This window comes from Perognathus longimembris, chromosome 13, assembly GCF_023159225.1.
Source record: "Perognathus longimembris pacificus isolate PPM17 chromosome 13, ASM2315922v1, whole genome shotgun sequence".
NCBI classification, from domain to species: domain Eukaryota; kingdom Metazoa; phylum Chordata; class Mammalia; order Rodentia; family Heteromyidae; genus Perognathus; species Perognathus longimembris.
Genome location: NC_063173.1, coordinates 31,308,171 through 31,322,683, shown reverse-complemented (window position 1 = coordinate 31,322,683; position 14,513 = coordinate 31,308,171). Strand labels below are relative to the sequence as shown.

Here is a 14,513-nt window from a genome sequence, read left to right as displayed (position 1 = left end):
ATCTTATTCTTAACAGCGGATATAAATAACCCAACTGATTAGTCCATAGGACCATATATGATGAAGCATATCAACATGAACTCCAACATATGAAAACATGAGGTTCTTACTAAGTTCTGCACATAGTTTTTAGTTTGTTTGTTTTGTTTTATTTTTGTTTCTCTTATTTTTATGTACCTTGTGTCTTGTAGATAGTATTTATTGGTTGTTCAGGGGAAGGTAACAGGAATCACAGAAATAGCAGGACAAAGAATTAACTAATGCCACATTAATACTTACTTGACACTAGGCTGGATAAGATTTTTACAATTTGGGGGGGAAGGGGAGTAGGGAGGGGTAAGTGGGAGAAAATGAGGGAATAGTATAACAGTATTTAAAGAACAAATGTTCTCATTACCTTTCTACGTGACTGTCATAGTCCTCCCCCTTGCTCATCACGTTTTCAATAAAGATTTTTTTTTAAAGCAGCCTGATACTTTTCAAATTTAGGGATTTTTTGGGGGGTGATTACATTTACTATATACTTTCAACAAATTCTTTTCTGAGAGTAAGTTTTATATCTAGTCACAGACAATGTTGGGTAAATATCAAACGAATTCTTTTGCACATTTAGATTATATTCAACTTCATAGAGTTTCTTAAAATTTTTCTTTAATTTGTGTGCAAGATTATTTTTAAATGATTTTGCTAATTTTCAAGGATTTAAGAAAGTTGGAGATTTTTCCTTGAGTTTCTCTTGGATTTTTATAGGTGTTTTGGAGGACTGACATAAAGTGACTATTTTTCTTATTATATTAAATTTGCTAGCATAGTAAGAAAAATCTTTCACTTAATTTCTTTTTCAATATTTTCTTTGCAAAAAATGCTGCTTCTCAAATTAATTTCTGATTCTATTGGTGGATTGATTTTACCTGCTAAGATGTGTCAAATACCATTTTTACACACTTTTGTTCTTTACTAAAAATAAATTTGACAAATGCAATAAAACTTTTTGATTATTCTTTTGTACTTTTTCCTCCAACCTCATAACTATTTGACTAAATCCAAAAGCTCATAGATATCAAGAAAGTATTTTTGAGGGTTTTTTGTGATTAAATAACATTATTTACCCATGATTCAAAATCTCTTTTTCAAATCTTAATTATTTAAATAAGATGGTGATTGGTAAATTGGGGATAAAAAAGATTTTGGAAAGCAGTTTAGGAATACACTGATTTCATAGACTTTAGGCCCCGCAATATTTCTGAGAGTAAAAAAAGCTATGTGGTTATTCTAGATAAGACTATACCTAATATATATTTGTACCTAATTTCTTCTTTACCTAACTTTCTTTACTTCTTCAGTTCATGACATTTATAGAGAACATTGTTCAAATACCTAATTTTCCTCAAACTACTCTTGGGTGATAACCGAAGGTACTATATTTTATTGGCTAGAGTTAAATTTTACAAAGGTAGGGCTTTTGTCATGACATTTCCACACGTAGGTAGGATATAGTTTGATTGTGTTCACCCTATCTATTGCTCTTTGTTATTTCTCCTCCCCCCTCTCCTCTTCCCTTTCCATCTTACTTCCTTAGTAGTCCTTTTCCCATTGTGACTTTGGTTTTCATTTTGATTTTGTTTTCCCTGGATTCCACAATTAAAATAAAGTTTGTAGCATTTGTCTTAGTGTAACTGGATTATTTGACTTTATTTTTCCTCCTTCCTTCCCCATATCTATAATCACTATGAAAAGAACTTGAGAATGAAAAAAAGGCTCAAAAATATGACCTACTTTTCTTTAGTTTCTTGTGGAAAATAAGAAATGTTTTCTGAAGTCATGTACTCATGAATACAACACCATCCCTATAATTAAACTTTCCTTAAATTATGATGCATGTCACTTTTGAGGGAATAAAAGAATGATTTATATTATTAGTTGGTAAAAACTCCCAAGGCAACTTGATCTATGTGTTTGGGGCCAAATATATTGGCTTGTAAATCAGTTTTGTTTTGTTTTTGGTGCTTTTATTTTATTTTTGTTTCCTAGTACTTTGAAATGTGCTCAAATGCACTTATTATAGCATTATTTATATTAAAAATCTTGGAAGACAATTAAATTATCAGTGATATACCATACATGCTTCTTCAACATGAAGAACATTAAGAAGATGGTTAGTCAAATTGTAATACCTAAAACAATATTTTCTATACATGACTTGGTATATAAAGTTTGGCATAGAAAAAGGATGGCACGATTTTTGTGACCACAAACATGCAAATATCCATGTAAGGAAGAACATAAGAAAATTGAAGTCAGTTATATGATTTATTTAGAGTAAGGATCAAGGCTAAAATGTATCCTTTTCTTTGCCTCTCCTTCCTCCCTCTTTCCCATATTTGTTATTCTCTCTAGCATTAGTAGCTATTGTATCTAAAATAGTAACAATTAAGATAAAAATTAACGTATCCTCTCACCCTCTCCTTGAAAAAAATCTTTATTTTAAATAAAAATTTATGTCTGTTTGTGAAGTGGACAATTGTAGCCTGTTAACATCAGACAGTAACTATCTTACACCTAGAATAATGAGTGTTGAACTAAAGAAGCTAATAATTTATTTTAATTCCTCATATAATTGTCTTCAGTTTTCATGCCAGCATACTGGATTACAAGCGGAACCTATCAGATAATTATCCACATATTAAAAACCAGCAATTAATCAGACAGCTTTAAAATTAATTGTCTGAAATACTACATAATACCAAATTAAACTGAACAATGTTATAAATCAAATTAGTGAAGAGCAGTTCAGGGAACAATCATATGTAAGATTGATGCATATTTTCCAGGCAAACAAGAATGTTTTTAGTCTAAGGACTATTGAAAATATTTGAAGACGAAATTCCAAACATCTGTAATATGTTATATGTCAGATCTCCTAAGAGTTTGTGGTTATTTTGTAATCCTGTTAAAAATTCCCAGTTGAACAGAAAGGCTGCATCCTTTTGGTATGTGTATGAAGAAGGAACTGGCCCTTTTGAATTTATTTTTAATTATACACATTGTTTCAATTGTACATTTTATTGGATATTATGTGATATTTGGATACATTATTTCTGATGAATATATAAAACATAATTTGTTCTGTTACCACTTTGTTTGGATGATTTGAAGTTCCCAGTTATGGTCAATCAAGGTAAGGTGGTACATATCTTAGCATTTACAAAGTGTTTTTCTGTTATGCACACGCATGTATCTTACATGTATTTCATCAGTTATCTTCTAAGTACTTGATACTCAATGTTGGGTCAGGTACCAGGAACATCAGTATGTGTAGAAGCTTGGTACAAAATGCAGCATGTCGGATCCTATGCTTTACAGTTATTTAATCACATTCTACATTGCAATAAGATACCTAAGTGATTTATTTATTTATTTATTTATTTATTTATTTATTTATTTATTTATTTTGCCAGTCCTGTGCTTGACTCAGGGCCTGAGCACTGTCCCTGGCTTCTTTTTGCTCAAGGCTAGCACTCTGCCACTTGAGCCACAGTGCCACTTCTGGCCGTTTACTATATATATGGTGCTGGGGAATCAAACCCAGGGCTTCATGTATAGGATGCAAGCACTCTTGACACTAGGCCATATTCCCAGCCCACCTAAGTGATTTATACAAAACAAAAATAAGTATTCTTGAAGGCTTAGTACAGTAGCTCTTACCTATAGTTTTCATTGCTTGTGGATGGAGATCAGGAAGATCCTCATTCAATGCCAGTCTAGGGAAATCAGTTAGTGAGACTCTATCTTAGTAAATGAACCCTGAAGGTGGCATGTGTCTATCTCTGTGTGTGTGTGTGTGTGTGTGTGTGTGTGTGTGTGAGAGAGAGAGAGAGAGAGAGAATATAAACCAAGGTTTAATGCATAATGTACTTCTACTTCTCAATACTTCTGTGTGCATTTCATCAGAATTTCATCAGCTTAACACTGAGCAGCTAAAATCTTCCATAATATTAAGGTGACACATATCCTTTTTTATAGCCTGAATTCTAATTTTGTTAGTTAAAAAATTGAATTTTGAATGTATTGAAATACCTTTGTGATAAGACACAGATCCTCATTCACCAAGGAATATTGTAGTAAAGACCATTGTGTTGGTGATGTCTCTAATGCTGATGTTGAAGACATGGCTTTTACAGGGTTCTGTAACAGAAACTTAGGTCAAGTCTTGCTTGGAAAAAAGTAGCTGTGTGCTTTCTGAATAGCCATGGATATTGAAAATGTTTTACCATTTATTTTTTGATACCAAGAAATGTAAAGTAAGAGAATTATTTGGCATCTGTATGAGGAATATATGGTTCTTTTCTTTTTGCTCAATTCAGATTTATCACTTGCTTCTTCTGTATTTTTCCTTCATTCCAATTTCCTCATTTGTTTACTCTGTCCTTTACAATTAATTTTAAAACTGTCTTAAATCCCCCTTTCTAATTTATTATATTTTATTGTAAAGGTGATTTGCAGAGGGGTTACATTTGTATAAATCAGGTAATGAGTACATTTCCCTTGTTTCCTCCCAGATTTTCCCTCCTTCCTTCTCTACAAGTTGTATAGTTCATATTCCACAAAGTCTCTAGTGAGTATCCTGCTACATTTGTTCACTCTTTGTCCCACCATTGCTGTGTGCTCTCCTTGCCCTCCCCCAAACAGATAAACCTATATACAAGACAAAATTTACAGAAATCAAAAATAGTAACAAAGGAGGGAAAAAGATAACAAGAAGCAAAATCACATAAAACATTTGATTTCCATTTCTTGGAGGAGTTCATTTCAATAAACACCATTTTATATGATCATATGCCCAAAGCTATTTAAGCTGTATTATGAAGCAGACTGAAAGAAATAGAAAAACCTTCCATGCTCCTGGGCTATAAGGATTAACATCATCATTAATTATTATCCTGTCCTGTGGTATATACAGTGTTCCATCTCTTGCTGGTGCAAATCCTTCTAAGAGTTGATAAATGAGTTAATGTTGAAGACTCAATGAACTGAATAAATGCCCCCCGTCTCTGTCATGGCGGCATCCAGTGTTGGCGCTGGTCTGTGGAAAGGGGATGCTGGGCTTTTTATCCTCTCGACAGGCTGGTTTAGAGGACCCGCTTCGCTTCCGGAGAGCGGAGTGCACACGCAGGGTACTGGGACTGGAGTTAAACAAAGACAGAGATGTTGAAAGAATCCATAGCAGTGGCGTTAACACTCTTGACATTGAACCTGTTGAAGGGAGATAAAATCATCCAGATGTCCACAAATACAGTGTGGAGACTGTTCAGTGGTATCCTCATGACACGGGCATGTTTACTTCAAGCTCATTTGATAAAACTCTGAAAGTATGGGATACAAATACACTACAATTGGTACTAGAGGACCAAAAGTACAACTTTGTGACTTAAAGTCTGGATCCTGTTCTCACATTCTGCAGGGTCATAGACAAGAAATACTGGCAGTTTCCTGGTCACCACGTTATGACTATATCTTGGCAACAGCAAGTGCTGACAGTAGAGTAAAATTATGGGATGTGAGGAGAGCATCGGGATGCTTGATTACACTTGATCAGTATAATGGTAAAAAATCACAAGCTGTTGAATCAGCAAATACTGCTCACAATGGGAAAGTTAATGGGTTATGTTTTACAAGTGATGGACTTCACCTTCTCACTGTTGGTACAGATGATCGAATGAGGCTCTGGAATAGTTCCAATGGAGAAAACACACTAGTGAACTATGGAAAAGTTTGTAATGAAAGTAGAAAAGGATTGAAATTCTCTGTCTCCTGTGGCTGCAGTTCAGAATTTGTTTTTGTACCATATGGTAGCACCATTGCTGTTTATTCAGTTTACTCGGGAGAACAGATAACTATGCTTAAGGGACATTATAAAAGTGTTGACTGCTGTGTATTTCAGTCTAACTTCCAGGAGCTTTACAGTGGTAGCAGAGACTGCAACATTCTTGCTTGGGTACCATCCTTATATGAACCCATTCCTGATGATGATGAGACTACCACCCAATCACACTTAAATCGAGCATTTGAAGATGCCTGGAGCAGCAGTGAGGAGGAAGGATGAACACTGGCCTTTAGTACTTTCGTGTGTGTGTGTGTGTGTGTGTGTGTGTGTGTGTGTGTGTGTTTAAACTGTTCTGTCTTTTCCTGACAACTCTGTGTTTGGGTGATATTTCCCCACACATGTTTTAAAATGAGGTTAACGGGTTAACATTTGTATGAAATATTCTGAAAGAGACTTCTGTATAGGTTTTTGAGTCAGAATTCACTAATCCTAGTTATGCCTGGATCTCCCCCTGTTGCTAAATACAAGAACACAAGTTAGTGTCTTGACTGGGTCTTGAGCATATTGTATAACCCTATACAGACATAGACGTCTCAGAAGACTGACAAGTAAATGTTACCAGCCCTGACTGCCTACTCCCACCCTCAAGGATCACTTACTACTGCTCTGGAAGCAGAGATGCAGGAGGATTGAGAGTTCAAAGCCAATCCAGTCTAAGTTAGAGAGTTTCTATCTCCAGGAACAAAAAGAATGGAGATATGGCTCAAGAGTGCTTGCCTCACAGATTCAATCCCATAAGAAGGAAAGAGGAGAAGGGAGAAAGGCTTTTACCAAGAATAATAGCAGCAAAAATAAGTAGTTGGAAAAGAAGCTGAGCAAAGTAGGCCAAATTATCAAATCAAGCCTGAGGCCAATTCGACCTATATAAAGAGACCCTGTTTTGAAAAGCAGAGAGCCAGATAACCATCATTAACATTGTGATGACTTCTCCATGAATCTCTTTATGGCACATAATTTCCTATAGCAGGATGTTTAGGCATGCTAGTTTTTACAACCAATTCCTCACATTAGTACCCCAGTCCCCATTCTTTACCCCTCTTGCCACAGTCCAGGTTATTAAATAGTATGTATTGTTTAATTTTTCAACCCTATGCAAACCTGTGTACACATATTTGGGGATGAATTTGTTTTATAAAAATAGTATATACACAAAAAAATGAACTGAATAAATACATTCATACATGTCTAGGTGAAGAAAACTCCATGTATTTAGACTTAAAACAAATGACTATGTGGCTGTGTTGCAAGATCTCATCCCACCCCTCTTTTATCAAGTTGCCTACAGTTTTAGCAAGGGATGAGCTTTGCTATTTATATCTTCTGAGAAGGTTGTCTTTCTGACACTTACAATTTCAGGATTCTGAGCAACTCAGTGAGAACTGCTAATCACAGTAGACAGACTCTCACCAACTTTAAGGAGGCATGTACATGTGAGACTTGTGTAGCCACATCAACCCCCTCTACAGTTTGAAATGAAAGAAGGCTTCAGAACATTTGTGCTGTCAAATTTAGTTGGTTTTCATGTTCCAGGTCTCTTCAGGGGCCTGTCCTCATTCGTGCAGGAAGCTACACGAGCCAGCAGCAGGAAATAGAGACCCTCAACCTTGTTATATAATGATAGATCTCTCCTTTTTCATTTTGGAAACCTTCTGGTCAAAGTACTAAATGGTCTCATTTCAATCCAGAACACTCTGGTAGTGGAGACATAGAGACTACTAGATCAGGTTGAAAAATGGGATATTTAAAAGCCATTTAATTGAATTTTTTTTAGACTACCAATCTTCCTGCTGGTGTTTGGGTATTGTTTCATGTGTGGGACAGCACCCTACCCATTGCTCACATATACAAAAATTTTCTCTATTGGATGATTAGGAGATAAGCTTTATAAAGAATGGCTTTATCAGTCCCTAATGTTGTGGATGGATTTGACAGTTAAGGGAATTCAGCCACACTCAGAATCTTCCCTGATTTTTCTTAGCAATACAGTGATATAATCATAGCCTGGGTTATGATACTGGTTTACAGATGAGGAAATTATGACCGCAGAGGGGTTAAAGCTGTCCAAGGCAGGGAAAGGTGTACCTCTACACTATTTGTTCTGTTGCAATCTCAAACCAAACCCATATCTTATCCATTTCCTGGATGACATTGCTATTCTTTCAGTTTTCCAAGAAGGAAAAAAAACCCCAAACCATTAGGTAGTCTTCTTCCTTTCATGACACTTTCTGCACTTTGTGGGGGGAAAGTCAAGCCCTGTTTTCTCTCCCTCCTAAATGCCCCTACCATCTGTTCCTCACTTCTGCCCCTTCATTACCCTCTGCTTTGCCACTGTGGACCCGAATTACAGCAAATATTTTCTATTGGCTACATTGCTATCCTCTCACTTCGATTTTCATACAAACTTGGCATCAGATGTTCACTCTAACATGCACACATACCAATGAGTTGTCTTTTATTAGAATCTATAATGAGTTTTATGACAAGTAAAACTTTCAGATTTCTTAAGCTGTAAGCCTAATATTTTTTAGTCTAATGTTACTTCTGATTATGACATATGCATTCAATGATTATACTTTATTTATTTATTTATTGCATTACTAAAGTTCAATCTCTAAATCTTGTCATGGCTAAGCTATGTTCCCAGTCTCTTTTTGCATTAGTTACTGTTTTGTTTTTCAGATAGAGTGATTCATTGTGTCCCTGGGGCAGACTGGATTATCAGATGATAATTCTTATATCTATCCATTCCATGTATCTGAGATTACAATTGTGAGCAACTATACACTGCTCACTTTTTGGATATAGGTGCCTTTTCAACATGGGTTATCCTTGAAATCTGATCTTATTCTTTAGTATCTAGGATTACCTGCATCTTATGATTTATATAAACTTTATATATTACTCCCAGTTTATACTTTATATAGCAAGTGCCACAATTTATTGCTATTGTCCAAAGTATTATACATTTTTTAAAGCTGCTGAGTTTTTACTCAAGTTTCTCAGCCATTATCAAAATTCATCTTTAAGAATTTAGTTCAAATATGCTTCCAGGAAAGAAAGCTCCCATATTTCTCCATCTGGAACTCATCACTCTCTTCTGCATTTGCCCATGACCCTTGGTTCAACTTCTATTTCAATACTCGAATTGAATCTTTTATTTATGCCTCTATGTCTATTTTCTATACCTGATTACAGATTTGACAAGGACAACAACCCATCTTTGTTCATCTTTGTCTTTCCCCACATACATTCAGTGGTCTATGCCTTAATAGTTATCCAATAACTGTTTGCCAACTTAGCTCACTTGAGTCTCTCAGGACTGGCTAAAAGTATTGCTTGCATTAAAAAAAACAAAATGACAATGTCATCTGAAAATGAAAATATAGTGGACAAATGTGTATGATTTTTTTTCTAAGTAGTAAAACCAAATGATAAAACAATGTTCTCAGAGAGAAAGACCACCAAAAATTTAAAAGCCAAAAGCTTTTTAGGTATACTAGGAAGAAAAATTATATACTGAAGAGAGACAAAGGTGCTTAGAGGAAATGTAGACATAAGGATAGAATGGAAGAAAGAATGAAACTTGTATTTTTTCTAAAGTTCCAATTCCATCTTGAGACACTTTAGCATAGGTTTATATAAAGTCCTCACATCAATCACAAAGATGTTTTATACTATATATATGTATGTATTTAACAATATAGAAACCAGACTCAAAAAGGTTTAGTGAATATGAACTCAGGTATAAGTAATATGAACCTTTTTCCAAAAGATATTGATTTCTCTGCTATGTTGACTAGTATTAATGGGGTGCCTGGGAGATGCTAAGAAATACGAATAGTGAAAGGTGGAGACATTTCTGCTTTAGTTCTGGTTCTGTTTTCAAGAACACTGGAAGGTATATTATGACAAAAAATAGAGCTCACGTTAGATTTTAAGTATGTCACTCATCAAATCTCTACCATTGCTCATGTCAAAGCTTTCTTTATATTTTTGCTTATGCATTTGATAACAAGATATATGGAAGAGAGAAGGAGTAGATATGATGAGAATGGAGTCTTAAATATTATCTCTTTTGTGGAATGAGTTGTGTCAAAGTTAGCTCTGAATTTTTAAGACCATAAATCTGATTGGGACATACTGCCTTGGCAAAAACCAGTAGCAATGTGCTAAGTGTTTATTGCCAAAAATCAGTAGCATCATGACAGTAGATAATTATGAACAGTACTTGGGAGCAGTACTGGGAGGAGATGGCTCAGCGAAGGAATGAAGTTTCCAGCCCTTGCCTCTGATCTTCCTTTGAGCTCATTCTACCTTCTTTAAAAAGCAAGGCATTTGTCTGGAGAGAAGTCTCTCAGGAATCATCTAAAATCAGAAATGAACTGATGAACAAAAGTAAAAAGAGCTTTTTTCTTAAATGCTCAGCTCAAAGCATCTTTACACCCTGAGAGCAGTAAAACTGTGTTGGCCTTTTCAATGTGGGTTCCTAAGGATCATTATTATTTAGGAATTTTCGTCCAATTTTATCTTGTGATTTCCACTGAACACATTTTATGAGGTGCAATAGCTGGATCCTGCTGTCTCTTTCTCTTGGTTTACAGTCAGCATATGAATGAGGGCAATTCAACTTTCATAGCATGGCTGGGAGAAAATAAACCTAATGAATTCAGCCTGTGAGGAAAAATACATGCCCTGAGTCTCTCTTTCATGGGAAGAGGGAAGAAAGGATGCAGTCAGGCTGCTGCTACCTGGCAGTCGTCTGGAGGCAGGGTGTCTGGACCTTGGGTTTCCTGCTGGAGTTAACCAGGCCCTCTGTTACATAAGAACCAGCTGGCTGTTATGCAGGCAAACCACTCTCTTCAGGTCACAACACAATCCCGCTCCCAGGAATTTTTTACTGTGGTGTTTCAATAATTACTTCATTTCCATAAATCACTCTTATAGGTAAGACTTCTTTTCACCACCATGTGTGTCCTTCGGGTGTGCATAATATTCCAAGAGTAAATGAGGCAGAACTACTATGAACATCAGCTTCAGTAAGGATTTCCATGTTTTTACCAAGTGACTTGATTCAATAGGTTGTGCTTACCCACTCACTGTGCACAAAAACTTTATTCAAGGAAGCTTAAGAGCTGAAATCCCTGAAAAATTGTTACCTAATCTCTTTTGGGAACACTCTCAGTGAAACTCAAAACTTCCATGATTACCTGAGGTCAAAATTGACAGAGTGATGCTGTGATTTCCTAAGATAGAAGTGAAAAGAAATAATTTAATAAACTTAAATAGCAGAGCTAAACAATCCATCTGAATGATGGCCATAAATAGCACATTGATCCAGTATTCAGTGGGCCTATAGGTAGATAATCACATTTGTGTTCCCAAGCTTAAAGCCCTCAAACTTAAAAACCAGGTGTTGACTACATTTATTACATAGTTACTTTGTTTTTGTTGTTAGATTTAACCATCAAATGGTATTATGCTGCCCAACAAATTATTTACATTTTACAAAATGACCAAGGCTTAGAACGGCTAAGCAAATTGCTTAGACTTGCACTCACATAAGAAATAACTGCAAAGCTAATAACTAGACACCAATTACCTACCTAACAACAGTGTTAGGTATAACTGTCAGCATTATTATATCAGTTCCTGGGTGTATGTTGTAGAGAAAATATACAGTCGATAATAGTATATTTGTAGTCTCATTTGAAGACTACACATTCCTCTTTCCTATAGTATTTTAATAAACACATTTAATTAGTACTTGTAATGTGCAAGATGCAGAAAAACAAACCAAATGGCCTGTACAATGAACAAATTAAATGCTAACTTTTTAACACTATATTCAATCTACTCACATAATCTTTTTTTTCAAATTTTTATTATCAAACTGATGTACAGAGAGGTTACAGTTTTATACGTTAGGCATTGGATACATTTCTTGTACTGTTTGTTACCTTGTCTCTCATACCCCCCACCTTCCTCCCCCTTTCCCTTCGCCCCCCCCCCCTCGAGGTGTTCAGTTCACTTACACCAAACAGTTTTGCAAGTATTGTTTTTGTAGTTGTTTGTCTTTTTTTACCCTGTGTCTCTCAATTTTGGTATTCCCTTTCAATTTCCTAGTTCCAATACCAGTATACACGGTTTCCAATATACTCAGATAAGATTACAGAGATAGTGGAGGTACAACCACAGGAAGGTACTCACATAATCACATAATCTTTACCACTTTGGGTACTTGGTATGAGTGCTTGAGAGTCTTTCTCTCTCTGTCTCTCTCTCTGTCTCTCTCTCTCTGTCTATCTCTGTCTCTCTGTCTCCCTCTCTGTCTCTCTCTCTCTGTCTTCCCCCCCCTCTCTCTGTCTGTCTGTCTGTCTTTGTAGGTTGTGAGGCTTGATCTCTGGGCCTGGGAGCTGTACCTGAGCTCTTCAGCTTAAAGTTAGTGCTCTATCACTTGAACCACAGCACCACTTAATTTTTCTGCTGGTTGATTGGAGATAAGAGTCTCACTGACTTTCCTGCCCAGGCTGGCTTTGAACCATGATCCTCAGATCTAAGCCTCCTGAGTAGCTAGGATTACAGGCATGACCCACCAGTGCCAGCTTTAGTCTCTCTTAAAAGACAAATTATCAATCATTAACCTCAACAGAGACTACTTGGAGTTTACTTTAAATTTATGTTTGATGGATAAGAGAATTGAAAGTATAACCCTGGAGCAAACAGGTTCTTTAGACAAGTTCTCCTTTGTTCCTTCCCATTTGTCTTCAATGTCTGACACACATTTTTTGGTTCCAATGAGTCCAGGAGTCTTCGGTGATCTTATTTCATTCTGTGGGTATTTATTTAGTGCCTACTATATGCTTGATATTCTTCCAAGAACTGATCTTAATGTTTGTTCCAGCTCTAACTGTGCTACCTAATCACTGATCTCCTTGAAGCAATATTTGTACTTTTCTGCTTTGCATGTCTGACTGCTCTAAGCCTTTTTCTCTTGGTTATAGCCAAGAACAACACACAGACTTTGAAGGAAGGTTTACAATTTTGTTTTCCTTACACTAACACAGCATGTTATTCTCATCATCAGCTTGATTTGGCTATTTAAATGGTGACATGCCGGAATGTTTTCTCAGGGATCCAACAATCAAAGAAAGCAAGAAGGCTGGGAATATGGCCTAGTGGCAAGAGTGCTTGCCTCATATACATGAAGCCCTAGGTTTGATTCCTCAGCACTACATATATAGAAAAGGCCAGAAGTGGCACTGTGGCTCAAGTTGGCAGAGTGCTAGCCTTGAGCAAAAAGAAGCCAGGGACAGTGCTCAGGCTCCGAGTCCACGCACCAGAACTGGCAAAAAAAAAAAAAAGGTGAAGGAGAGAAGTATTTCTTCCCTTGGAAACACAAAGAAAGAAAGAATAGGAACAACAACAAAATGACATGGCATTCAGAGCAAGTAGGCTCCTTCCAGAAAAGTCCCTATGAATGAATAGACTCCCGTAAGTATTCTGGGGACTGAGGATTTGGCACCATAGGCAGATCTAGTTATTTTCTAAAAATACTTCTTAGGGAAAGCTGTGAAGAATATAAAGGTGATTCTGTCATTCCTCTCCTTAGCTTTTTTAGTGTTCCCTCACCATGATTGAGGAAGGTAGAAACTCCTTAGTACATCTGTAGATAGAAACCCCATAGTACAATATGTGTGGCCTTGATGCTTCTCTAATTCATTAGCCTTTCAGAATTAGCTAAAGAACCACCTCTCCAAATAAATGTTCTTGGATCATCCTTCTCCAATAAAACTGGCCTGTTTTCTGTGTTCTTTCCTTAAAAGTAACTTTTTAAATTGTTATTGTAAAGGTGATGTACAGAGGGGTTGCAGTTACGTAAGTCAGATAATGAGTACCTTTCTTTTTTAACAATGTCCCCTCTTCCATCATTTTCTTTCAGTTTTTCCTTCCAGACCTCCATCCCTGACAAGTTGTATAGTTTATTTTCAACACGGTGTCTTGTGAGTATCACTGCTGCCTTTCTAATGTTCACCATATAGAATTTCAGTGCTGAATCAGCATGAGAGTGCACAGATCATCTGGGATTAAAGCCGGGCTTCCACACTTAATTTTCTGACATTCAGCAAATCCCTTAACATCTGTGCATGTCAATTTCCTCATCAGTGGAATGATAATAACCTCATTTTTCTTATACTTTTTTCTAGTAAAGATAAAGGTTATTTCATAGTATAAAGGGTGTCTCACAGTATATCACATATAGATCATCCAAATTAGTATCCTGTATAGATACATGCCTATACTCTTTACTGAATTCCAAGTTGTTTAAATGCTGTTATTTGTGTTTGTGTTTATGTTGAATGTCAGAGGGTGTGCTTTATTAATAGTTTATAATCTCATGATTTATGCTCTACTTCATCATAGATTATTTTAGGATTGCACTGAAACAGTAATGAAACAAGAGAAAACAGTCCAAGTTAATTTCTTTTTAAATTATTTTTTATTGCAATTGTTGAGCTGATATACAGAGGGGTTACAGTTACATAAGTCAGGTAAAAATACATTTATTTTTTGGATAATGTTAGCCTTTCCTCACTCACAAGTTAATTTCTTAGTGCTATCTACATGTGTT

The 14,513-nt window shown here is 36.0% G+C and overlaps 1 protein-coding gene across 1 annotated transcript; it reads left to right on the top strand.

Annotated features, from left to right (window-relative positions):
• The first annotated feature begins 5,053 nt into the window (after positions 1–5,053).
• LOC125361586 (DNA excision repair protein ERCC-8-like) lies at positions 5,054–7,026 on the top strand. The gene is given in 2 exon segments (XM_048360144.1): positions 5,054–5,391; positions 5,394–7,026. Coding segments are annotated over 2 exon segments (768 nt in total). The 5' UTR covers positions 5,054–5,333; the 3' UTR covers positions 6,104–7,026.
• The last annotated feature ends 7,487 nt before the right edge of the window (positions 7,027–14,513 follow it).